The following is a 26,893-nucleotide window of genomic DNA, read 5'->3' as shown; positions in this document are numbered from 1 at the left end:
GTCGAACAGTAACTCAACAGTATGCCAACGAGCAAATCTATATTTTTCACCATGAAAAATGCACGTCTTGCTCACAATGACAGCTCAGATTTCACTTGGAAGTGTGTGCTCTGAACTCTGGCGTGGCACAAAAGCCACCCTGATGTTAAAGCAGCAACTTGAGTGAGCGAGCTGCTGTCCTGCAGTGCCAGCTGCAGCTGAGCTCGCTGCTGGGAAAGCTGGCTGCTGTCAGCTGCACGAATCCTGGCCTAATGGCATCAAAGCACTGCTGCTGCTTGTAGTTTGGTCACCGTGACAAACACCCACCAGATGTAAATGGAAAGGATTTGCTACATAACAGTAGTTGTCTAACATCACCAACTCATGTCATGTTTTGTATTAAAAGTCAAGACTTCCTATTAGCCAGTATTTACAACGTGCCACAGACATTTAAAAAATGGTGACGAAAACGAGTGCAAAATGCAATCACTCTCAGAAAACAAGCTGCCTTTTAGTTTCTTATTATAAATTATCACTATTTAAAAATAATCAATATTTCTAAAAATATTACAATACAGGATAAACATTGCTTTCTCAAGTGTAACAAAAATATGTTTAAAATATAGGTGGCTGTTTGAAGTACAAAATATTGCTGAGTGTAAAGGGTAACGTGGTTGTAAAACTACTATTGGGGGTTTATAAAAATACAAAACATTTGCATTTACCAAGTGCATCATTATATATTAGTGCAAAAAAAAAAAAAAAAAAAAAAAAAAAAAGCATATTGGAATTCAAGAGAGAATTGTCAGAGGTTTGCAGAGGTACGTAGAACATGGAATCTTTTCAGGGTCATGCGTATCCAGCCCAGATCCCTGTTAATCCTTTCCAAGCGATCTTCCAGGGCTTCCTAAAAAGAAACAGTTCACAAAAAAGGGAAAAAAAGATATAATAACAGACAACAAAATCCAATGATACTCATTTCAGAAAGAAAACGCTATCATTCCTGCAGTCAGCTGCTATCCTTCCCAGTGCATTGCCTTACCCAAAACCAAGAGCCAGACCTGCAGACTTCTCTGATTATTTTTGTGGGTGCATTTGTGGGCTGTTGGCTTTTTTTTTTTGGCATGGGCTTTCAAGACTCAGATCAACAAACGTATGAATAAATATAAATATTATATATATTACATACATATATATATATATATATATATAACATATATATAATATTATATATAATATATTAAATTAATAAATAAAATATAAATTAATAAAATATAAATTAATATAATATTAATATTAATATAATTATATATATTATCATATATAAATATATATATATATATATATGTATACACATTTTTTTTTCCCCTGAATCACTAGAAATCATCTAAACTTACACACCTTACAAAGTGATGCACACTCTCTATGATTACACTGAGGTAGTGTTAAAAGATTACAGGAAATCTATGAAGTCCAGAGCCTACTTTTCATGTAGGCTCAAACTTCAGCCATGTTCACAAAGGTACAGCACTCAGTGGTGTGGTAGAATACTTGCAGTCACTGTATTTATACCCATTTCAAAACCTACATAACCTCAGATTCCAGAGAAGCAGCTGAAGAGAGCAGTTGGTAGAAGCTTTTTCACCTGATTTAATCTTGCTTGCAAGGTCATTCTCCCGCCAGAAGAAGGTATTCGACTCAAAGCAGCCTCAATCTAGTAACAGAAAATACTTCAGCTGTAAGTGACAGTTTCAAGTGCCAATAAACCTTCCTAACTGATCTTACAGAGCAAGAGGTGAGGGGCATAGATAACAGATACATGCTCAACGTTGTTCTTAAACACTAACTTCTGTTACCATGATATTATGCCACACAAACACCAAATTAATATGTATGAGCAGCCGCTCTCACAGATCATTTTGAAGAGAACAGAAATAACTGTTGAATGATTTCAAACTTCTTAGTTTGTCCGTTTAAATTTACTCCAACCTTTCCAACCACAGTGTGCTCATGTTACAGGGATTCTCCTTTAACAACATTAGGGACAGGAATGGCTCTAGTTTCAGAGGTAGAACAGGAATGGTAATGCCACATTCCTATGTTAACACTGGAAATCAGATGTGAACTTCAGCCACGCACTGTGCAGGCATACAGCCACACCATGCACCTCTCATACAGTAACTTTAAAATAAACATTATTTTTGCCTGTTGCTTTTCTTGAGTCAGGTCATCGAAAAGCCTCTCTGTTTCAGCCAGAGTCTGAGTCCTTGGTGTGTATGGGAAGTCCCCCTCACAAGGTGACAGCATTGGCTCATAGTTCTGTGCCCCGCTCCTCTCGTCCCAAGCTGCTGCTTTCTTCATTCTGGTACTGACAGATTCAGCACAAGAGCTGGGTCTGACACCTGAGCCTTGCCTTCCTATCAAAAAACAACATTGCTTTTATTTGTTTTGTAATTGCCTATTCAATTGTTACTTAAGACAGCAAAAGAAACAAGCAAAGCAGCACTATATGAACTGAGGACAGTGAGCAGCAAAGCCTCGTTAGCTTCCCATGAGCACATCTCCCAGCAGAATGCAGAATGCAGAATGCATTCCCCACTCCAGTGGGTCATCTTTCAAGCCATCTTTTTAACACAGCACACTTTTTGGATAACAGCCTCGTGTAGTGTGCTCATTAAGAATGACTTCCACTGGTGCAACGTTTCTAAATACCACCTTGTAGGCTAGTTGTCATGAAAACACTAGCCTAAATAAATACATTAATAAAAGCAAAAGCAGAACATTGTGACAAGAATGACAGAAGTGAGAAAGATTTGGTTCAATCACTGTGGAAAAAAAATCTCAAACAACTGGCTTTATTATATTTACTCTTTCTATTGCTAAACGTTGCATTACAGATAGGAATTTTATTAGTTTGAGCATGCACATCTTAATATAGGCCCCTGTGAGCTATGCACTGTATAACTGAGTTAAACACAGGAGAATATATTGCCCTTCTTTCTCAATTCAATTATTTTTGTTTCCCTACTGTGTCTGTGCACACACACAAATGAAAATAAAATGTATGAATAGTATTTCTCAATTTACAGTAATAAGACAAGATACAGATGATTTTCAGAAATTGGACTCCACAGAACAATGTGCCAGCTTTCTGAATTACAGTACAAACTGTTTCATCTGGTAGATTAAAAGTACATTTTATAAACTTAAAATTACAAGGGACAGTTTTTTCCCCTCCTTTGAGGGATTGATTACCTTCTGTATCATCGAGTGAAAGAAACTGGAGCCTTTTTCTTGGATTACTATGCTGTAAAGTAGATGCAGGACCACTTTCCAGGTCATCTAGAAGTATATCAAATCTACAGAACAAGCAGCACACAACAATTAATTGCCCGAAATAATTTATCAGGTTTTTCATAGTATTCCCTATCTTTTCCTGTTTTTGGCTAAATAAGTTACTTACAGAACAATTTCTACCCCACAGGAATTCCAGGTCTTCTGAACAGTGCTACTGGCACCATCCCCTGCTCTACTCCTGTTTGTACATTCTTGTCACTTTCTCCTGGAAGAGGCCAAGCCACCCCTCCCAACCACACTGAGAAACCCACACAGCTGCCCTCAAGAACCAAAGTGGTGCCACACATTTCTTCTTCGTGCAAGTCACACACCTTAGTCTTGCAGTTAACTACATTCCCTGAAACTCTGCAAGCCTTGCCAAGCAAAGTTCTCTATAGAAACCATGGTTACCTTGTTCCAGTTACCAGAAAATTAAGCTGGTGCATCTTTTAACATGCTTACAAATGCCACGACAGGTAGATACTGTTCTCAGCATTGATTTACACTCCCCGATAAGCTGCATGTGAATACAGACTCACTCCACAAAACTGTTCCGCTGTTTTTGCCACTGATCAGTGTCACATCTGGATGTATAACAACAAATACATCTCCCCCTAGTAAGCTCTGAATAAAGAGAAATGATTCCAGATTCTTCCTTGCTGTGTTTTAAAAAGTAAAACTTCGCTTTATACATAGAAATCTTCAGGTGCTTCACATTTCCCATGACTTTTTAGGGGACCAAGAAACAGCAGGAACAATCTTAAACCTGCATAAACATGCTGCTGCTATTGCAATTGTCAGAACAACTGTATTTGCAAAATCCATACCTTGTCACTGTGTTTTCATTTCTGCTAAGTAAATGGCTAAATCCAGGAGAGAGGTTTTCTTTTGGAGATCGTTTCGGGCTGTATGTCACAGACACTGGAGCCAACATGATCTCTCGCCTTGCTGTGAGAGACAAAGTGTGTTTAAGTACCTGAAATTTCTCCCTTTGCAGTATCTCCCACTTATGTGATCCGATGCTTACATATTTGAAGAATGTTTTTTGAAGTGTCTGCATGCTTATTTGAATTATATGAGAAGTACATCATGACACATAAGAGAGATTTTCATGCTTTCTATGATTTTAGTGGAGTTTCCCCCCCCCTCCCATATTATCTATTAGATTAAGACAGACATCATACCTCTCACTGTTTTTCTTTCAGTGCAGACTCCCATTATTTACATACCCTTATTGCATTTTCTTTTTGTGCAATGCAAACTGAACTTCAGAAAAGCACTCACTTGGAGTATTTGATTTCCTGTTTGATGGAGGAAGAGATGAAGACCTCTGGCCACAAGGGGAGCTGTAGCGTTTGGGTCTCTGTTGGTCTCTGCCTTTCTCTGGGGATCGGTTGGCAACAACAGAAGTCTCTACAAACCCAACAGTTTGACGTCGACTTGATGTTTCTAATTCAGAATGAAAGGGTTATTCTTTGATACAAGAACCCAAAAACATTCTCCCGCACCCAGCTTTCACAACAACCACACCTAAGGCTGCCCTGTGCAAACAAGTTTGTGCTGCTTTGCTGAAGACTCACTTCAGCTCATCATTTCCACGAAGCAGATCGTTTAACTAGCTTATCACTGAGGATGCTGTGCAGAACATAAGGGACAAATGATGGTAAATAGTTGTTTAAATGGACAAACAGTGCAAAGCTGCACAGCAGCACCGTTTGGTTAAGAAGGCTGGCATACCTGCCTCAACCAAAACTAAGTGTTTACAAAAAGAACATTTTCTAGTTACAAGGCTTCCCAAACAAGCATTATTAAAACGGTTCAGTGCAGTTCTACAATACAAACAGCAGCACTCATAATAACATTCTGACACAGCACTACAAGAACAAAAAACAAAAAAAAAGGATTTACATCCAGCCTGAACTTTGTTAAGACTCCATTGACTGCTTATAAATACTGAGATATTCTTAGAAAGAGAACATCAACCTAACAGCAACCGCTGCATCCCCTCTTTTTTAAACGAGTCACTTAGCTACATCATCTGGAATTTTCTTAGGAAGACTCCAGAAATCTGTATGCTAAAAAGTATGTATCTTGTTCCATCACTGAAGTCCGAGTGCCTTAATGCTTAGAACAATGAAACCAAGGTACGTGCAGAGAAAAGCCAGTAAAGACAAATCTGGGAGTATAAAAATGATTTAAAAAAACCACAATTACTAGTTGGTGTGTCATCTTTCTCTGTCTGTGTACCCCAATCTTTAAAAGCTTTCATTTCTTCAAGTTCTTTAAAGGCTTTTATAATTGGTGCTTCTGACATCTCGCTGTCCTTCTTTTCAACTGTGTTTGGTGAAGAGTCTTCTTGTGAGGAGTCTTTTTCAGGAGGAGAATGATACCTTAAAGAATGAGCAGGGGGAGATATCAAGTTTATCGTCTTTATTTCAGCTATCCAAGTGCAAACTGAACAGACCAAAAAAAAAAAAACCCACCAAAAAGAGAAATTAATTTTGAGTTTATAGCTGCCAAAGCAAGAATTTTAGAGTTGGTCTTAATTTCAGCCAGGAACCTCAGAGGATTGCATTACAGTGAATCCAAGAATCCTAAATATAAGTTTGGTGACCTGACATTCAAACTAAATACATACTGAAAGCTGTTTCTTTAGCACTGGGTTCCTTCATACTAGAAAGAATGTTGTTTAGCTTTTGAGGAATAGCATTTACAACACTGATATGTTGTGTGTGTGTGTGTGTGTGTGTGTGTGTGTGTGTGTGTGTGTGTGTATATATAATTTATTTATTTGTTTATTTATTTTTACACCTTTACTTAATGTTTTCAGAATCTGGACATGAGTCTGGTCAATCTGAATAAAATTATGTTTTAGAAGTGCTCAGCCTTACACCACAGTGGAGACTGAAGACACCAGCTCACCTGGAAGGAATATAGGCTTCTTCTAGTCTGTTATCTTTGGGGCTCTCTTGGACTTCCAGAGGCTGGCCAGTGAAGATTGAATACTCTGCTCCTGGTATCAACCACTTTCGCCTGCTGACATCAGGAACAGCCAACTTGCTGTGGAAGCAATATAATTCCAAATTCTGAATGGATTTGAATTATACATATATATTTATTTTTTAATGAAATAGGAGTATTAATTATTTATTCCAGGTAGACAGAAATAAACACGCAATAAATCTGTAAATAACTACTTTTTAAAACGTTTCTGAAGCTAAAAAAAAAAAAAAAAAAAAAAAAAAAAAAAAAAAAAAAATCAGTTTTAAGATCACTAAAATATTAATAAGCAACAAATCAACTTCCATATACAAACTGGTTCTCATACCCTCCTCCTTGACAAACACGATCTTCCACCTTCTGTTTTCACTTCCCTCCCCCCCTTCCCTCACTGCAGGGGAATCTCAATCATAAATACTACAACAGCTCTGAGCAGAAATCTGTACTTGTCAGTGACTAATACTGAAGTTACAACAATCAAAATGCTGCTGTTCAATATATACACATAGCATCTATGAAACACATTACTTTATCATTTTATATTTCACAGCATCAATGCTGACTGGGACAGACACCCAAGAGGTCATAGCTAAGTACCAAAACCCAAGGGGGCAAAGCTATTCAGGTTTTTAAGCCTAGCAGCCTCAAAACAGAAGAGATCAACTTCCGATTTTTGTAACATAAATTCACAATCCAAACTACATCATGGATTTTTAACTGAACTCCCATACTACTCTGAGCATACCTGTACAAATTATATTTAGAAAAACAAAGTAATAACTGGCCTTTCAAAACCAAAGACAAAGGTACAAAGAAAAACTTTTCTGTCTCCTTGGACAATTTGACTTTTTTTTTTAAAAAACAATTTTTGCTGAGCTCTAATCAGCTGAGACCCAGCAAAGGCACGTAGAAAGACTGGAGACAGTCTCCCAAATCACACATTATCCATTTGTTCTTTTTCAAATCATTTATTGGCACGAGGCCTCTGGATTTCATCACATGCGTTTAACTCAGTTTAGCCCATGGACTGACGTCCTGAACCACGTCTGGCCACAGAACACGAAGAACACTGCAGACCCATTTTCATCCTATTGGCAAATTCACTTACTTGGCACAAGAGGCTCTTAGACGACTTTCGGTAACGTGACGAAGTTTCAACATGTTCTCATGCTCCACCTGCTTGAGCTGAGCTTCGAGTTTTGAAACTGTCCTAATGCAGAAATAGCAAGGATGCAAAGGAAGAGGATTTAAAAGCCACATTACCTGGAGCTCACTCATTTTTTATTCAGATATCCTGAGTGGAGCAGAAGAACAAGAATAACTAATTTCTATGTATCCACAAATGCATACATAAATATGCATTTGAACTCTAGGCTGAGTAAGTTAAGTAACCTAGCTAGAGAAGATGACAACTGCAGTAGCAAAAGCTTGAGCAGAAGACTGGCTGGACTAGCTGGGTGACAACAGAGGGGAAGCAGCTCCCACTGGAAGAGGCCGAGATTAGGAATCCAGAAAAATAACAAGATTCATGCAGTATGTGCAGAGTAGCAGAAAGCAACATGAAATACTTCACACCATGCGACTGAAATTGCAAATCTACAGCCTTTACAATCTAAGAGTAAACGTTTGGGCCACAGCCTGTATTGCATGTTTTTAAAGCAGCAGCAACACATTCACACTTACCTTTTCAAATCAGCAATCTGGGTGTTTGCATCAAGCAGTCTGTTTTCAGTTGCATTTAATGTATCCTACAAAGTACACAAGTGAAAAAAGGAACAAGTCTGGAAACTATTCGAATGTATACAGAAGAAAAAAAAGTAACTTCAATCTTAAAAGTAATGCACTAAACACGCCTTTCTATTTGAAATAAAGTCCCACTAAATGCCTTTAACTTCACTGTGTTTTGCCTGCCTATGACTGGAACATTACACACTTGAAATTCCCTCTTCTTCCCTTTGCAGGGGCTCTGAAGATGCAGTCAGAAGCTTTCAGCAAAATCAAGTGTAGATCATTCTGTTTGATCTTTTCCTAAATACTTAATTCAGATCATTCTATGGCATATTATGACAGACCTTTACCCACTTGCTTGTTTTTTTTTTTTTTATTTTTATTTTTAAGTAGCCAGTGCAGACTCACCTTTACCCTTTCGTGTTCTTTTCCAAGGGAATCATATTCTCCTAAAAGCTGCAACAACGACAACAAACCATAAGGAGATTAAATAGAACCAACATTTTTGTTGGGTGCTGTAAAACCATCTGAATTCCTTGTCTAATGCATGCTTAAACATTGCAGGGTAGACAGAGTATCTTAATATTATTTGTTACATTCTGGTATCTTCTATTCAGAATAAAGAGCAGGAACTACTAAAATATTTATAATTGTCAAATGAATTATCATTAAAGGAGCTGGTAAGCAATGAAGCTGAACAAACCAGCAGAGTTAATCACTGGCTTTGAAGCTGACTTTGTATTTTGAAGTTTTAATTGATAAAAAGAAGTGGTAAAAAGAAAAGTTTGCAGATCAAATATCTTTTCCACTTAATAACCACGTTTCCCAAAACAAACCAGTTTAAACATTCCATAAAGTCATTACTAAAGAATCAGAGAAACAATTATTGTAATTCAGACTAAGATTATACATTAAATTAACAGCTTGAGCAAGTTGTGCTGCCCTATGAATTCAGTTATTAGAAAGATAAAAAATAACTTATTCTAAAAGAGATTTCCAATAGTACCTCTAAAATTAAGATAAACTAACAGCAGATAAAGTAATAAAACACCCAAGAAAGACTACAGCAAACGTTATCACATCAAGTCCATGACAGCTGCTTCAGCTGTTTAAAAGTGACTACCAAACCTGATGTTCTGTTCTGATGCTCTACCATCACCTGATGGCTGCCTAGGAAGCAGTCACCCAGGTATTTCTGCTCTCTCAGATGTGCATTCAGACTTGCCAGGCTTACATTCTGAGTAGCTTTACAGAACACCCCCAGCTGTGCTGCATTCATAGGACGCAATCTAATTGCAAACACAGGTTGTTTTTTTTTTAAACTTACATTTTGAAACATTTTATTTTCTTCTTTTAACCTCGTATTTTTATTATCAGATAATTTGTAAGCTTTTTCAAATGCTTCCTCTAGATCTTTAAGCCTTGACTTTAGCCTACTGATGGTATTATCCTTCTCTTTATTGCTGGTGCGCATCTCTTCAATACGTTCTTGCAGCACTTTGGAGGTATTACTAACTCCATAAAAGCGTTCTCTCCAATCTGCCTAAAGAAGAAAAGCCAGATTAATTAAAATGCTTGCCTAGCAGAGTATGATTTCTGAATCTGAAGTCATCTAAATAGAACAAAAGGGTCTACCTGCTGGTGAACTATGCAAGATATTGCTCATTTTGTTATGTAGAAAGAACTGAAATGAAGACTATGCTTCCCAACATAGAAAAATGTCTAAAAGGTGGAATAGGTTACTACTTTAACTTCCATCAGAACAGGGCACAACATCCTGCTCTCTGACCAACAAATTTAACTACTCAGTCATAAACTAAGTAGCCCCAACCTAGCTAGGAGGACTTGAGAGGTATACTTACACAGATAATATTTTTGCCCTAGTGCAGAAGGCTTTTAAGCTTTAATGAGTAACCAGAAAGGAAATAATCAGACTTTTTATTATTAATTCTGTTTTGGAGAGTTTATCAGACAGTATTTTACTATTAAACTTCCTTTGGCTTCTGAAAAGGACTGCATGTAGGCAAACATGACTTGATTCAAGTGAGGAGCATTAAGAAACACAGCTAGGAGAGCCATCCGTGCAACACACTGGCTGATGTGCTATGGAGAAAGGCTGAAAACAAAATATAGGAATATAGAGCAGCCTAACAACGAACAGGTGCATTTCCTTACCCTCTTAGTTAGAAAAGTAACTTGAATTAATACATGTCACCAGGAGCACATACTTACCACTTGCTTTTCTAGCATACTATTCTTATTCTCAAGGGCTTTTATGCGAGCGCTCGCTTCATTCAGAGCTGCATCTAACTGGTCACACCTATTTGGAAGATAGATTTCTGTAACCTCGAAGTTTTCAAACAAAGAGCCACATTTTAGAGCTGCCTTTCTTTCCTCAAGCATCCCCATTACTTGTAGTGCCCAGCCTGTAAGCTCCTACCACAGAATCCAGCCACTGCCACGAGCACCCAGCACCTCTGCAGAGCAGGGCTGCGGTGCCGCGCCAGGCAAGCAGCCACTGGGCACACGTGCAGAGACTCCAGATGGCTCTGAGCTCCGTAGCCAAAAGCAGCTGAGAGGCACCACTTCCACTTGAGCTAATTGATGATGCTGTGTGATAATTAGTGACTGAAATCATATCACAGGCTTCTTGTAACTCAGTAAATGACTGCTCAGAAGTCACTTTTAATAGATGGGAGCCAGTAGTGCTAGAAGACGAGTACAAAGGAGTGCTGGCTACCCACACGCTTTTTCAATTATTCTGAAGGCCATAAATTTTGTGAAGTACTTTAACTGTCTAAATGTCTAACACATATTTTGGCTGGGAATAATGATTTAAAATCACACTGAACTTCTGCAGTAATCACTCAAGCTACAACAAACAGAACATACAGGTGAGGCACGCAGCCTCCGCTAGCAATATCAGCTCAAGGAGCACTGCCTGCCAAACTGCCTTTATAAAGCTACCAGTGAATTTCAGACTTTCCCTGTAAGAAAGATGAAGAGGTTGACGTTCACCAGCATGACAGGCAAACACCATTTCACAACACTGATTCTTCCATTACAAATGGCTTAGAACTACCTCAGCCTGCCAGCTTTTGCTAAGCAAAACTTGTCCTGCCTTCAGCAAAAGCCAGGTCCAACAAAGCCTCTGGTCAAAACATCACACTTGCTGCCCTAACAGTAATTTTAAACTAATCTTAAACAGATGCATTAAGTAACACAAAATGTATGCTTAATAGTAAAATATCAGTATCACAGATGCACGAAACATTCAGAACTGAGGGACAACAAATGCTTAAAGACATTCTAAACAAGCATACGTGGCTTTTAAGGTAGAAATAACACCCTGAAACAGAGGCAGAAGAAACAGTACCTGTCTGCAAGATTTTGATTGATTTCCTTCAGGTCTTCAGAAGCAGCAGTTTTGTGGCTTGCCTCTAGCTGCTGTTTTAAGCTGTGGATCTCAGCATCATAGTAAGCTCGTAGATCAGCTATGTGTCGAGCATGTTTTTCCCTCAAGTTCTGCCTAATCCTATATTCAAAAGTAAGAACAAAAACAAATTTCCAGCTATCAACACAGCCATGCACTGCCAGCTGTATTCATTCAGACAAACTCAGCATATAAATACATCTTACAGAGCTTTGCCACTGTCAAATTAAAGCAAAGAAACCTTAGTCATCTAAAGCAGTGGCACAGGCAGCTGAGGCTTGCACAGAAGTATTCACATGCATAATACAAAGCTTGAGACTCCCTTCTCTCCCCTTCTACTCTCTAGAAGAACGTGCATAAAATTAAATATGCAAGTCCACAAATACCATAAATACCATACCATAGGAATTTGAAATCTCTACTTAAATTAACTCCCTCATGCAGCCTGAGGAGCAAGCATGTATTTTTACTTTTATATATAAACAGACATAATAAAAACATGAAAACAGAAAATCGTTCTGCTTTTCAGTTAAGGCTGTGACATCTATGGAGCTCAAGTGCCTTAGATGAAACACCAAGGTCTGAAAGGCATTTACAAGAAGTGGTAAATGACTGTTCTGTCTCCAAGCTAACTGCCTGTAATTCAGGGAGAAAGGAAAAGGGATGGGGGGAGGGGGGGGGAGAGAAGGGGTGGCAATGCACAGCTATTTTCTAAGCTTTGAACTCTACTTTTTAAAAAGCAAAACCAAACAAAACAAGAACTTACTTTGACATTATCACAGGATCTTCAGCAGATGTCACTGAAGGACCGGGGTCTGGTAAACTCCTGTCACCACACTGAGTAACAGAGGATGGAGTCAGAGTCAGCGTTTCTTCCTCCTCAGTGTTTACTAAAACATCACTGTTAGCATCAGCATATGCCACTGGAGAGGGAGAGCTGGCCTTGTCTTCATTTTGGATTGGATGATTTTTCCAGAAGTCCACGCGCACAGCTCTGCTGCTGGCAGGATGTTTTGGAGAATCATCAAACTGAGACAAACTGCTTGTCTGTGAAAATGAGTCAGTGTCACAATGACTTGAAAATCCAGGATCTGCCATAGAGTCTGGAGAAAAAGGAGCACTCTCTTCAGGAATATTGAAAAAACAATGTCCTGGATTCTGTTGACCTGGTTTCATATGCAGGGTTGGGTCCAAAGTCAAGATCTAGGAAATAAGTTATAATGCTAAAAAAAAAAAAACAAACCCCACACATTTTAACTTCTGTTCTTGCAAATGGAGTTACTCTGAAGGCATTACTCATCCATGTAATATACTGCAGGAATTACATTGAATATTACTACAATTATTTGATATTGACAAGCAACTGCAGAGGAGATGTGTAACAGCTTAGAATACAGCACACACACTCAGAAGTTTGCAACTTGTTTCTGAGTTCCCAATAGCAATAAAAGACACATCTAGCATCTGTAGCTGTCCAGAAAACTTCCAAGACTTCAGTTCTAAATATAAAAGAATTAGGATGTCTGTTTGCAGGCCGAAACAATAGCTTTATACAGTTACTAAAATTGCTTCATGGATTACATAGACAAGACAGCCACACATGCAAGCAAAGACTGCAGACTGTATCCTGGAAGTGGGTATAGAAATAGATTTCTAAAGAACAGTTCTACAGGCTATGCCTATTCACTTTTATGGGTAGAAGGAACTTGTCTTGTAGGTAGCAGGAAGAAAACCCTGCTTCTGCAGCTGCAGTTCCACGTGTGCCCTTGCACCATCTTCAAGGTTGTGCTGCAAAGGAGCTTGTTCATCCAGAGTGTTCTTAGAGGTTCTTTTCAGCTGGATCACTTCCCAATCTTGTTCATCACACAGCTGCAAAAACTGCTGTTCCAGCATAACACTGGAGGTGGCAGCAGGTGCCAATTAATGGGAAAGCAGCCATAACCTATCTTATCTTCAAACTGAGATGTGAAACACAGATAATAACTTTACCTCTGGTGGGTGACTTGTCTGAGAAGGCGGCATAAAATTCATCTCTGGCAGCTGGTTGTTTTCCCTTTGTCTTTTATGATAAATATCCCTCAGTGATGATGGCTTCATTTCATCAGCAGAAGACAACTTAAACAGGCAAAATTTATACATCAGTCTTTCTGAACACAATCCTCTATCCCCAGTGAGGTAAGCAACCTCTGGGGGGATAGGGGCTAACAAAACAGCTCAGAATGGAGACAGGCTCTATCCACAGCACATAATTTGAGTAAGTGTTTTTAATGAGGCAAATATGCCTTTAATATACTAGGCAGTCTCTTTGACCCTTACACCACTTCTTTTCGATGAAAGGTCAGTAAACTCTAAGTGAAGGAAGCTGGGGAAAACGAATAATGAAGGAACAGAATATGAGACAGTGGGAAAACAAAGGGGGCTTCACAGAACACTTCACTTCTGGAGGGCTGATTCCACTGTAGAAGAGAGCAAAGATGACAAACAAATGTAAGACAACTCCTAAAACATGCAAAGTTCACCTGGTCTGGTGATACTTTAGTGGAGAAAACACCAGCGAACTCGCTTCTGAAGTTCTCTGGTAAAGAGTGATACATCTCCTTCACATCTAGCTTCCAGTATGAAAGTCCTGATGAAAAGAATCATTGGGGAAAAAAAAAAAAATCACAAATTTCAAACTCACAGATCAGGAATCCCAAAAAACTTTAGTAGGATGTTACCCTGCCAGCTAACAAGAACGATGTACTCGTTATTTGCATCCATTGCTTAATGATTTTATGAAGTATTCATTAGCAGAAGTTAAAAAACTTTCAAACCAAAGCAGAAGCAATATACATGATCAGTGTTATATCACACAGCATCACTAACCTAAGGTATAAATTTGTGAAAATACATGGACATACTCTTAGGTGTTCAAGTTTTATCCTCATTTACCACAAACTGCCATATTTCTAACAGTTCCTGCATAGCACTTAAACCTTACACTGCCCAAGGAATAATTCTAGGCAGAAATTTGATGTTACCAACTCTTCTGTTTGGTGCTCAGCCACACTCCACAGTATGCAAAGAGACAAACTACCAGGACTGAGAGATGTGCTTATTCACACAGCTATGGAATCACACCCTTGGCTTACAGAAATTCTACTTCTATTATCATTCCTGTGATTGCTAAAGAAATGATATTAGTATCTTAAAAGGTCATTTTGTCTCCCACCACGACTTTAACAGAAGTTATGTTACAAAACCATATTAAATACAAAATTCAGCCTTGGAACACCGAGGAATTTGAAGAAATGTCCCAAATGTGCCAGCAGCAACACAAAGCTTGAAACAAGACTGAGAGCAGCAGAGTTATCTACACTAAAAGTTATCAGCTTCTCAGTGCTCAGACATTCCTTGGCTCCCTGTAATCATTGGAGGTGCACTCCAGTGAGAGTTCAAAAAACAAAGAATTCAAGAGAAAAGGAATTTCAAGTACAAGCTATTGACTGTACCTGAGGCTTCAGACACTGCAGAATTCGGGCTTTCAGATGGCTGATTGAGGTAAAAAGCATAAGGTGGCAAAGCAGCATTGGTAGAGTCTGTCTAAAATTAAACAGGAAAAAGAAGTTAATAACAAAAACTGCACAGAAAGGAAAAAAGAAGGGTATAACCATAAAAAAAGAATGGAAATATCGTTAGATCATTTTAAAAGTGAGACTACATTTAATTATGCATCGTGGCCCTAATCTCTACAATTTGTATGCAGGACAATTGCCACCACAAGGAGAACCAAGCTGAGCCATGTAATTAAATAATGCTGACATCTTCCAATTCCCATGGCAGAGCACTTGGGAGCATTTCTGAGTTGAAGTGTTACACAAGAACACATCTAAACCTCCCTGCTCCTTAAGAGGCGCACTGAGGAAGGGCTCATCAATAAAGTGTTACTCTTTCCTCATCCCAAGACTGGAATTGCTTACAGTCAGCTGTTACGACTCCACCTACCACAGATCAGGAAGTAAATATTGCCTATCATCATAGATAGACAAGATAACTACATCCCCCCTAAGATAGTGCATATTCTGCTTCTCTGCACTCCAAACTTTCTAAGCAATCTCCCCAGACACAGAAGCAATTCTGACAAAGCTGGGAGCAATAGGTGGAAAAAAATTTGCTACAATCCTCCTTCTCAGTAGTCCAAGAAAGAAACATCGTTGCCATTATGTGCTGATACAAGAGCAACTGACTACCCCTACCTCCTTTGAAACGCTCATCTCACATTGCTCTTTTCTACCCTACCCCAGGCTTTTTGTTCCATCACAGCAGCTTAGAAGACACACAGCTTGGCAAATTCGAACAGCTCAGAGAACTAAAGTAGGACTGTAACCACTGAGCTAATAAAATTAAGTAGATTAAAAAAAAAGCCTAAAGCTTTTCATCATTTTCCATGAAGTAGATTTTCACCTCAAGGCTATTTTGTCCCTTTTAATGTTTTTATTTAGGTATTCTCCTTTGCCTAAGGAGGGAGAAAGGAAAATGTAAGAATTCAATTGCTTTCCCTTCAAAGGAAAAGAAAGATAGAGGTTTATTCAAGATCTGAGTTTCTGGCACTAATTTCCTCAGGCACCCTCCTGAAGCTAAGAGAAGAAAGGAGACAATCCACAGCAGTAATTAGACTCGTGGTTTGAAATATCCCCTCAGAGGAACAGCATGTTTCCACTGACAGTGGAAGCAGACTCAAAAGAGCAAATCTCAAGAGCTACTCTCACCCTTCCTGGATCACCCTCAAAGTGACCACAGGAACGAAAAGAGACCCTGCCTTGAGTAAATGATTCATATTTTCTAGTTCTCCTCTTCTCTTGTAGGTGGAGTCATTCACAGTTTTGGGAATTATTTCCTTAAAAATAGAGTAAGGAGAAAGGTTTGTGATGATTAATGCCCTCAAAATAATCCCAGAACTTCACAGTGACATGTATGATGAATGTTTGCACAATTATGCTGTATCCTATCTTTTAAGGTCAGACACGTTTTACGTGGTTAAACCTCTATCCCAAAAATAATCAGGTTTGTGAACATGAAGAAAAAAATAGAGAAGAGGCAAAGGGATACAATAAGCTGGAAGTCCTCTCATTTGAGGGGCACCATAAGTTACCACCATCTGAAGATTCAGTTGAGAATGTGACTGCTATCTGTGCAAGGAAACAACGTCTGCCACCAAGACAAGCTGAGACAAAAACAAGGCAAGGAATACAGTAAGTCAAAATGACAACGTTGGTATAGGATGACCCAGTAAGTAAATTCTGCTCACAAGAACTACAGATGTGAATGGGAACACTGCTCCTCAAATGCTTAAATCTAAGTTTGAAAGCATGTACTGAATCAGAACATACAACTCAAAAAAAAAAAAAAAATCTGAGTGAACGAGAGTAAGATTTAAAACTAACATTAAATTAAAACAAAGACTTACATTCTCAAGCAGTGATTTCTTTGCCTGCTCATCTCCTCGCATAGAATTCACTTGTACTTCTTCTGTGTTCAGTCTTTTTGGGTGGTTTTGTTTCAACTTTTGTGCCCACGATGTTAAAGATTTACTGGACGGCAAGCAAGACACAAACATACCATAAATACATATTCCCCTCTGTAATGGAGGGATAATCCCCCCAGAAATCAATTTCCATAGAAAGCAAGAGAAAATATGCACCTCAGTGGCACTGTCACCTATGTTGTACATTGAGACAACATACCCCCAAACCCAACCCTCTAAAAGCAGCATCAGTTTCACGACATACTACCAAACCAAGTTCATCTTTACCAGCCTCCATTCTTCCAACAGCCAGGAAGTTTTACCTCCACCAAATACCATCAAGGATTCACAGACAACGTGCTGCCTGTGTGAGCTCTGGTATTGCCCATGTTTACATGAAGCCACTGTATTATACTTCAGCCCAACAGAGATAGTAAGGCACACTGTTAAATTCTGCACAACCAGAGAGTATTTGGACAGTGTTACTGTCACCACTACTTTGGTTCAGCTACAATCTATTCACCTACTGGACAGTGCAGAACAAACGAACCAAAAATAAATCAACCAAACAGGAAAAGACACACAGTAGGAAAAGTCACACCTTTGGGTGTTGTCTGATACAAAGTACTACTGCAATGCATGCATGTAAACTAGCAGAGAAGTCTGGATACAACAGCAAAATGCCATGTAAGGTCAGTAATCAGCACCTAAAATTCCAGTGCACAGATAGAACACTATGCAGGCTGCAGCTCAGCTTGTATTTACAGTAAGAAGCAGAGTTTTGTATTTTTCCTCAAGCACAACACATGCAAATATGCATCACCCAGAAACGTCAAGCTAAAGAAATGCATTTGTCTACTAAGCAGAGGGCTTGGGGGATTTTTGTGCAGATTTTTCTACTAATTCTTCTTACCATCAAGATGCTCCATTCAATTCTTAAGTGTCTCTTAGTTACCAACGATGGGGACTGTATAATAAATCAGCAGATTTGGAAAGTTTACTACTTACCTGTTTTTTTTCCTGCACTGATCTTCATTCACCGTATGTTCCAATTCAGCAGGAAAAGCCCCAGCACGATTCCTTCCTGACGAGCAGTCCCCAATTTGTTTGGATAGAAGTTCTCTGGTACGCTGAATGCTGCCTACAGCTGCATTACTCTGCAATCCTGCTGCATCACCCTGTCCTTGTGCAGTGCTCTCCATGCAGTCTGTGCACTTGATAACATCATTAGATGTGCCAGCATTCAGCTCAGAGGCTGACAGCGTGCCGTACCCACTGTTCATGGAAGCATCGTTTGCAAGACATTCCTGATACGGATCAGAGGCACTGGGATGCAGTTCGATTTCATCAGATCTAAGCTGATTGGCAACGCATCCATTTCCTTCAGAGACTTCAGAATGCATCCCCATTTGACTTTCTAGTGACGAGAAGGCATCTGTGGACTTCCCAGGCAAACTCCTGCTCTTGCCAATGCCCCAACTGCTGGTCTGCAATTTCACTAACTGCCTTATTTCATTCTGAATCAGCTAAAGAAAAACAAAAGGGGAAATTCCCATGAGATCGTGCTCTAAGTCACATTTACATTTTGATGCAATTTCTATTCACGTTACTAGTGAGAGAACTGGAGCATTTATTTCAAATAATTCCTGTTTTGCAATGCGCAGACACCTCATGCATGTAGTAGATAGAATGCATACTGTGCATAACAGTAAAGGTGAATGGTAACAACTCCCAATTCCAAGCAGAGAATTACAGTTTTGAGCAGTCATTTCTCAGTGCAAAAAACAGTGCATGCAGGTATTGGCTGCATGCCTTTAGGACACCAGTTATCCACAGCCACCTAAAGAAATCCAAGTTATCTGGGTATATCATGAGAAGTGGATGAAGTCTTAGGTTAAATTTAATTCTAGAAGAATTTATAATTTGGATTTACAATTTTAAAGATTGCAAGGATGCTTCAATGGAAGTATAAACCATTACTCTGTTACACTAATAGGAATAATGTACCTCTGTAAGATTATTTACATAAAACTTGGCTTCAAAACAACTGATTGGTTTGGCATCTGAGAGTGGAGCAAACCTACGATGAGATCACCTGAAGAGATCTAGCAGGTGATTCAGTGTGCAGTGCCCACACAGAGTTCTTTCAGTGTATTAGATGGGGGGGAGTGTTGCTTGTTTTACAGCTGTGCAGTGTTATACTGAAACAGCTACATTTCTGCCAAGGGCTACAAAAAGCCTTCGTGCCAGTGCCCATGGGGGAGTCCTTTGGCCTGGAAGTTGCCAACATAATAAAAAAGACTTAGTTTCAGAGAAACTACATGTAATGCTCGTCTGAATGAAGCTTGGCATGTTTCAGAGTTGCATTACAATTAATTCAATTTCAGGTCAGTCTTTCAATGAAAAAAAGAAAATGAGGGGTGACATTTCTGCCATAACAGAGGTTTTTGGCAATTTCAGTCACAAGTGCAGCAGCCATTTGAGACTTAATTCTGTGATTTAACTCTGTTGAAAAAGGTTGAGGGGGAGAAAAAAAAAAAGGGAAGAAACAGAGTTGTTGGGGGAAAAAAAGATGATTCTCTGCTGCCACTTAATGTTTGTCATTAATAGACAAAATTAATAATCCTTATTCTTATTAGAATGTGTTGAATTTCCTTTTTTTATTAGGTCACCTGCATAGTGGTTCGTTAGGAATAGCTCCCTCTAGTTTATCACACAACCGCAATTAAGTTACGCTCATTGCTCTCTGTATTTAGTGTGGTAATTCACACAGCTGCTAAGTCCCTGCTGATACCAAAACCAAAACTCTTCCAGAGGTATCCTTTCCTATTAATAAAGACAAAAAACAGCACAGCCAACACAACAGATTAGTCAAGACTACCATAAGCAACGGGTGAATCAAACCACTACATTCAGAGGGAAGAAATACAGGCTAAGAAACACTGGTGGGACAAAACCAACAGAGTGGGAGAGGGAAAAGAAAAAAAGGCAGAAGGGGAGAAACAGAGGAGATAGGATAAAAGGACAGTACCTCTTGTTAACTCACTGCAGGAACTGTTGGTTACTACTAGAGCAGAGGGCGTAAGGGGAGGGAAAAACAGCAACCAAAATGATGAAGACATTTAGCATTTGGTATTTACAGAATACTGTCTCTTATGCATACATACACATTTCTTCTGGCTTCATTGATAATTATGTTTCTGCAAAAAACATGAACCATCATGTGTGTCAATTTTCATTCCCAGAAAGGAGAATGTTGAACTAAAAGGTGAAAGAGGTGCTCAGCTATCACAGCAAGGGCTTTTTCCTATGCTTTATATTGTTTAGATGAGGAAATTATGTTTTCTTACCAGAAGAAAATTGTATTGCCTCAAACGATACAGTTACTAAAAACAGCTTGTGCCCAAAAAGTCCAGTTATCATGAGGGCATCCAAAATCGTATGCTTGTGAAGACAGATAAATAAGCCAAGAAATTTCACTGCTGAAATAGTTCCTACCAGTTACATTTTTAATTAGCCACAACTACCTCAAATATTCATCCTGTAAACTGGCAATCCAGACATCCACTTCCACTACCAGCCTGGATTACAGGCCCAGCACAATCATGGGAAGGCTGGGAAGTGCCAGAGGCCATACTGTAGGGAAAGAAAGAAAAAGAAACGTTCAGCCTCACCTATCCACATGAATAAATCATTACTTACTTGGATTTGATGGTGGAACTGTTCTTGCTGGGCAGCTATTTGTTCCTGGCATTGTTCCTCCACCAGTCTCAACAGCTGTAGCCACCTTGCCTATTTAATCACAAAGTAGGACAATTAAAGCACGTTGCACCTCTCACCTTTCATTCTAGGTGCACAGCAGTTTTGCAATATTATAATTCTGTGCTGGACATCATATAAACTTTTCACAACAGCACTGGGCTGTGCACCCCACAATACATGCAGTCCCCCATTGCCTCAGTCAGAGGAGACAGTAATAACACAACAGTAATAACAGAAAGAAGAAGATCCCTCTACACAGAAAGGTAGGACGTGTCTACCATTAAGTTTGATTTTTTTTAAAACTGAATAAGAGAAAGGAGTTATTCTACTTCAGTTCAGTGACTTAAAAGCAGAAAGAGGCAGCAGGAAAGTACAGCCCAATTTGTGTAATGCTGAAGTTTAGGACACAGAACACAGACATCTACATTCTTTCCTTGGATCTGTTAAAGAGCACCAAATTAAGCATCTGTCAGAAGACATTTTATTGGAAGCCAGCCAGAAAGCTCAAAAATTCTGCAAGAACAAGTCCATGGTGTGGAAACTTGATGTTCCCTACGGAGGCTAAAAATAATGATCAAACATAACATAAAGAGGAAAAAACATTTTAAAAGGGCTTGAGCAAATGAGCTGGCTGTACATAAATTACTACCTTTGTGTTGTTCCTAATCTGAAAAACTAATAATCTACACCTGTTTACAAACTGAATGAATAAATGATAGAAGGGAAACAGTGTCATTCGCAGAAGAAAAAAAATCAACTCATTTCCAGGATCACTTCAGACTTGAGTGTGAAGTGCTGCAGTTTTAAAGGTTTAAAGTTTTAATTAAAAAAAACTTGGAATCCTTATCCTAACACTGAAAAAAACAGAGTACTGTTACTGTAAAACACTCATACATAAGAAAAATTATAACAAAATCCATCTGTGTGATCAGTTCACAGCATAATAAGTGGATCTGCCCCATTAAAGAATAAACATTTATGTAATCCCTTACTGCTGCACAATACCACCGTAGGATCCACCTTCCAAAATGCAGAGCAGATGCATTGATCCATTTCTTTCTTTTTCAATAAGCCTTAACAAGTACCTCACAGTTCTTCACAGTTTCAGAGTCAGCATTCCCGCTGTGCTGGATATCCCGCATGTAGGAGGAGAGCAGCTCAACAGAGGCAGCAACTAAGGAGGACCTGGTATTCCCTGAGTAACCAGAAACTCCACTGGGATTGGCTGAGGGGCTCCTTGTGAAACACGAGGAAAAACTTCAATTATTTACTGTGCCAGCTGTCCAGCACAGCAGCCACGATGATGCTACAGAGCCGTCAAAGAATTACATGCTTAATTTACAGCGACCCTAATCCAGCTGAAAGATAAAAGCGCTGTGTTCAGAATGAAGACGTTCTTCAAGAAAATGCCAAAATGCAGTGAAATGATGAGTTACAAAGTTCAGCTCCACAGCCTTGTTTTGAGAAGCTGCACCAGTACATGACCTGCAGTTCTTACAGCAAGTTGAGAAGAACCTCCCCTGATCTGGCAGGTGGGCAGCTATTCTGTATCTGCCCTCCTTATTCAGTGGAAATACCTTGGGCACAGAATGGAAAAACAATTCCCTTTTTCTAAGCCACTGTATTCCACAAATGACTTAATGTTCTACACGGTCTTTACAAAGAATAATCCCTTCTAACTTGGCCAAGACTGTTTCCCCACTCCTCCACTCAAGGAGACATGAGGCAACAGAAGTCAGTAAGTTTTTAAGGATGATTTAAGTCTTCTTTTAATGAGGCTTTTCTCATCAAGCATTTTATCTGCAATTGTAAAAAACCTGAAATATATTGCAGTGCCACCATGGTAACAATGCTAGCAAGCATAGCATCTACACAAAGCAAAAAGATTAAAAGTGTTAGGAATTCCTCCATCATTATCTGTATCATTACCTGTTACAATTCAAGCTGCAAACAGAGCTGTGGGTATTTTTGACATCGGAGTCTGCAGAAGACGAAGAGATCTCTTGCACAGCATTCACCGAGTCATGACTTTCCATATCTTAGATCCAAGTATGATTATACCCTGCAAACATGAATTAAGTATCACTCTCCTGTTAAAAATTATAATAGTAATAAAATGACTCTGTAGTTTGGTGAAACAGAATTTGATTGAAGAGGCAGTTCTTTCAGTCAAACCACCCCAGGGCACGCAGCATTCCAAGAACTTCTCTCCCTTACCCCCAGCTATGCTTGCTAACAGTTGCTGTTTAGTCAGTACTGTACTTGCTGTGATTCTCACAAGTCTAGAGGAGATTCCCACCACATAAGAATGGCCTATAAGGGGGTCTGAACCCAAAACTGCAGGTAGAGCACAGGTGTGGGTTTTGTTGCTTTGTTTCAAAGCTGGGGCTCCACAGTTTTTGAGACTTCTGTAGAGCACAATTAAAAAGTAGGGGCCTATTCTCAGTCCATTAAATCCAGAGGCTCTGTGCCCACCCCAGAAAACAGAATCAGAACTACTGAGCTAGACTGCAGCTGCCCAATTCAAGCATAGATGGTTGTGTACTCGATATCAGGCTCATTTTTAATTTTCCCCCCACACACATTAGCTTGTTTTATTATTACTGCATAACATTAATTCAAAAAGCATTACAACTGCTTGAGATTTTTTTTTTTTACACCAATTAAGCACAAACCAAATTCCCACATTATAAACATATATATAAAAAATACTTGTGCATTGGTCTTGCAGCACTCAAAGCAGCAGTTTACAAGAATGGCAACATTAAGTATGCTCCCAGTTTCGATTTGTTCATCAAGAACAAAAGCACTTGAAATACATACACACATTAATCAGTTCTTCTACAATGCTTACTTCAGCATCTGCTGTGCCCTGATGAATCCATCCCATGCTCTACACTGCAGGAAAACCTTATGATTGTTTGGTAGAACAAAAGGAGGCATTAAGAAACGTCATCCCAGCAGCCTGTGGTCATACAGAGAATAAATCCCCATTGCCTTGCAGCAGCCCAATACCTTCAAAGCACAGTCATTCTTTACAGGGCTTACAAGGACACGCTGCTGACTTTCAGGGATTTAAGCTTCCATTACTTGTAAGCACACCAGCACATCTCACACTGATAAAGTGTAAAAACTCATTTCTACCAGAAGGAAATCGCTAGACAGCTGTCCAATTAATCTCTGTCCTACTGCTAAAGTGAAGCAGCCTGTAGTAAAATGCTGTTGGCAGCTTGCTACTCGAACTCCTCAGAGTACAGCTTAAAATGCAAGACCTGGAAGAAGTTATCACAGATCCACACGTCCCTTTGACAGAGCTTCCTGGGAGAAATGGAAGTGAGGGCGAAAAAGCTCATTTCTTCTTTCTGCCAGGGCCAGCAGTGCGAGGACACAAAGGTCATCATGCAGCTGAGGTGGGGGGGCCTTCAGACAGCCCGGGCTGTGCCCATGGTGCTCCAGTTACCTCAGCAGACAGGTGGGCCTTAGCTGTGGCACAAACTCGTTTCATAACCTCGTTAGAAGTCTGCCCGCAATGAAACATGCGTGGAGCTCCAACAGGGCCAAGAGCAATTCAGCTGTCACCTGCTGTTTCCATAGCGCAGCACAAGCCCTCGTTCTGCCAAACCCCCGCACGGAGGAGCGGGATTAAGTCAGCCGGGAGGTATTTAACTCATCGGCACGGCTCCGGGTGCCGGCACGGCCCCAGGCCCCGCCCTGCTCCCCACACAGAGCGCCTGCTGCCAGGCCCTCCCCAGGACCCCCGCTCCCACCTCACAGCGGCCCCTCTCTCTGTCCCCTCAGGGTCCCGCACCCCCTCTCGCCACCCAACAATTGCCCCTCTGCCTCCAGCGCTGCCCCATTCCCTCCCCTGCCCTCGCCACAGCCCCTCAGGCCCCGATCCCCCCCCGCCCTCACCCGCCGCGATCCCTCCGGCTCCGTCCCCTCACGGCCGACGGCCCCCCAACCCGCCACCGCTCTGCCTCTCCTCAAGCCGAAGCCCCGCCTCCGCGCTGCCATTGGCTACTGCCCCTCGCGTTCCGGGATGTTGACGGCGCCGCCGCCCCTGATTGGCCGGAAGCGCTGCCACTCTGCGAGGAAGGGGCGGCGCGGTACGGGTGGCCTCGCGGCGCTGAGGTACGGCCAAGCGCTGCAGCACTGCCGGACTCTCGCCTCACCAGCTGTCCTCGGGCCTCATCCGGTGCCTACCCGCATTGCCGGGAGATTGCCGAGAGCCCTCCGGGAGCAGCTTTGCTCAGCGACCTTTCAGCGATAAACAAGCGCGGCTCCCTCCTCCTCCCCGACGATTGGCGGCCCACTTTCGAACGCGGTGGGGCGGGGGGGGGCGCTGCGGCGAGGAGACTGCACGCTGATTGGATACCTTGTGCGCGCTCCAGGGCGCGCCTTCCACTTGGATTGGTTGAGAGGGAAAGGACGCACGTCGCCGCCAGGGGATTGGCTATTGCGACTACGCGCCGGACGGCTCCCAGAGCCTGATTGGTAAAGAATGTGGGGGGGATGCGTAAGGACTCCGTGCGCAGCGATTGGTTGTGGTGATTGCCAATTAGCGGGGTGGCATCCCCGCCTCCAAGTGCCGCGCATGTGCAGATGTGACGGAAAGTGCGCGTAGGGCCGTGTGCGCAGGGAAACGCGCATGCGCAGTATGGCGCTCGGCCCGGGGCCCTGAGGTAAGCGGCGGGGCTGCGTGGGGGTTCGTGCTGCCGCCTCCGCTCGGGTCGATGCGGGGCAGCGCCTCTGGGTTCTCTTGCAGCTGCAGCCTCAGCGACGGAAGAAAAAAATCACCTTCTAGTGCCACCAAGCAAACACGCTTACTTGCAGATGTAAGCTTCCGCGTTGGTTTCCTCAGCTGCGCTTTAACTTCCATCGCAGAGAAGCTCCTTTCTGTATGAGCGTTCCGAACTCGATCGCCTTCGCGTTCGTTCTGGCGGCACGCAGCGCAGCCCTATGGAGGACGCAGCGGCTGTCCCTGAGCCGGGGACCCTCGCCGTGGGCAGCCGGGAAGAGGAGCTCCTTGCAGCTGGTGCCGCTCACCGAGGCGGAGCTGAAGGAGCAGTTTGTGAGGGGCGATGGCCCAGGAGGGCAGGCCACTAACAAGACCAGCAACTGTGTTGTCCTGAAGCACGTTCCGTCAGGGATTGTGGTGAAGGTAATTGCGTTTTCTTTCATTACGGCGAGGGCTGCGTGGTGTTCAAGTTTGCTTTTGTGGTCGGTCATAATCTCAGCGCGATTGTCACAGAAGGGTTTATGTGTACGTGAAGTACCTCAGCAAGAAGCAGGTTTGGTTAACGGATAAATAACCTGGGGCTGTCTGGATATAAAGGTTTAGCAGGAAAACAGAAAAATAAACAGCTGAACGTTGTGATAAGGATGTCCTCCTGTATTTCTTCAGTGCCATCAAACAAGATCAGTGGAGAAGAACCGAAAGATAGCCAGAGAAATCCTGCAGGAAAAGGTTGACCTCTTCTACAAGGGTGAAGAAAGTGATGTTTATAAAGAGAAGAAGGCATCAGAGAAGAAGAAGCAGGAGAAAAAAAGAAGAGCAAAGGAAAACCTAGAAAGGAAAAAGCAGTTTAAAGAGATGCTACAATTGGACAGGAAATAAACATGAAATACTGACTGGCTCTGGTAGGATAAGGGAGAAGTTTGTCATAGCTGTGCATAGTTTTCTGACTGATGTATAACAATGAGCTTCGTAAGCACAACAGAAGTATTGAGTAGTGACCTGACCTGTTCTTACAGTAAAGTTGAAGAGTTAAAGCACAGTGTGTTCTTACTTCTGTTTGCCATCATCTCATTACTTGTATTTAAGAATCTTTTTTCTGCTGAGTTTCTGCCTTGTACTATTTCATAGGCGTTCCAGTACATAAGGAGAATTCCTTACAGGTTTTAACATTCCATCCTTACTTAGACAATGCCTACACTGATATAAATCCTGCATAAAGTGACCAGGGTTAGATGGGACCTGAAAAAGCTGCTCTGTGATACTCTGATCGAGTACACAAACTTGAGACAAAGCACCACCAGTCACTGACTGTCTCCTTCAGATCTGTTAGTTGAACTTCCTGCATAAATGCTCCAGCTCCCTCAATTCTGAAGGAATTTTAAACATAGCTTTACAGCTTTTACCTGCAGTGATG

General features: G+C 41.0%; 2 protein-coding genes across 2 annotated transcripts; one reads left to right on the top strand and one right to left on the bottom strand.

Moving 5' to 3' along the window:
* Positions 1-784: 784 nt before the first annotated feature.
* MPHOSPH9 (M-phase phosphoprotein 9) lies at positions 785-22,777 on the bottom strand (the record flags this gene model as incomplete). Its single annotated transcript, XM_079543812.1, has 23 exons — positions 785-886; positions 1,625-1,693; positions 2,185-2,396; positions 3,235-3,338; positions 4,143-4,263; positions 4,600-4,764; positions 5,530-5,705; positions 6,238-6,375; positions 7,424-7,525; positions 7,999-8,063; positions 8,452-8,499; positions 9,371-9,586; positions 10,276-10,363; positions 11,420-11,578; positions 12,243-12,679; positions 13,466-13,591; positions 13,996-14,102; positions 14,968-15,058; positions 16,923-17,046; positions 17,988-18,505; positions 20,682-20,771; positions 21,827-21,977; positions 22,671-22,777. 23 exons carry the CDS (start codon positions 22,775-22,777, stop codon positions 785-787), a joined length of 3,516 nt encoding a protein of 1,171 aa, XP_079399938.1.
* A 2,003-nt stretch (positions 22,778-24,780) lies between these two features.
* MTRFR (mitochondrial translation release factor in rescue) lies at positions 24,781-26,358 on the top strand (the record flags this gene model as incomplete). The annotated part of the gene is made up of 3 exons (XM_079543653.1): positions 24,781-24,872; positions 25,626-25,902; positions 26,146-26,358. 3 exons carry the CDS (start codon positions 24,781-24,783, stop codon positions 26,356-26,358), a joined length of 582 nt encoding a protein of 193 aa, XP_079399779.1.
* Between the last annotated feature and the right edge of the window lie 535 nt (positions 26,359-26,893).

The sequence above is a fragment of the Tetrao urogallus genome (assembly GCF_951394365.1).
Source record: "Tetrao urogallus genome assembly, chromosome: 17".
Taxonomy (NCBI): domain Eukaryota; kingdom Metazoa; phylum Chordata; class Aves; order Galliformes; family Phasianidae; genus Tetrao; species Tetrao urogallus.
This window is presented reverse-complemented; position numbering and strand designations above follow the sequence as displayed.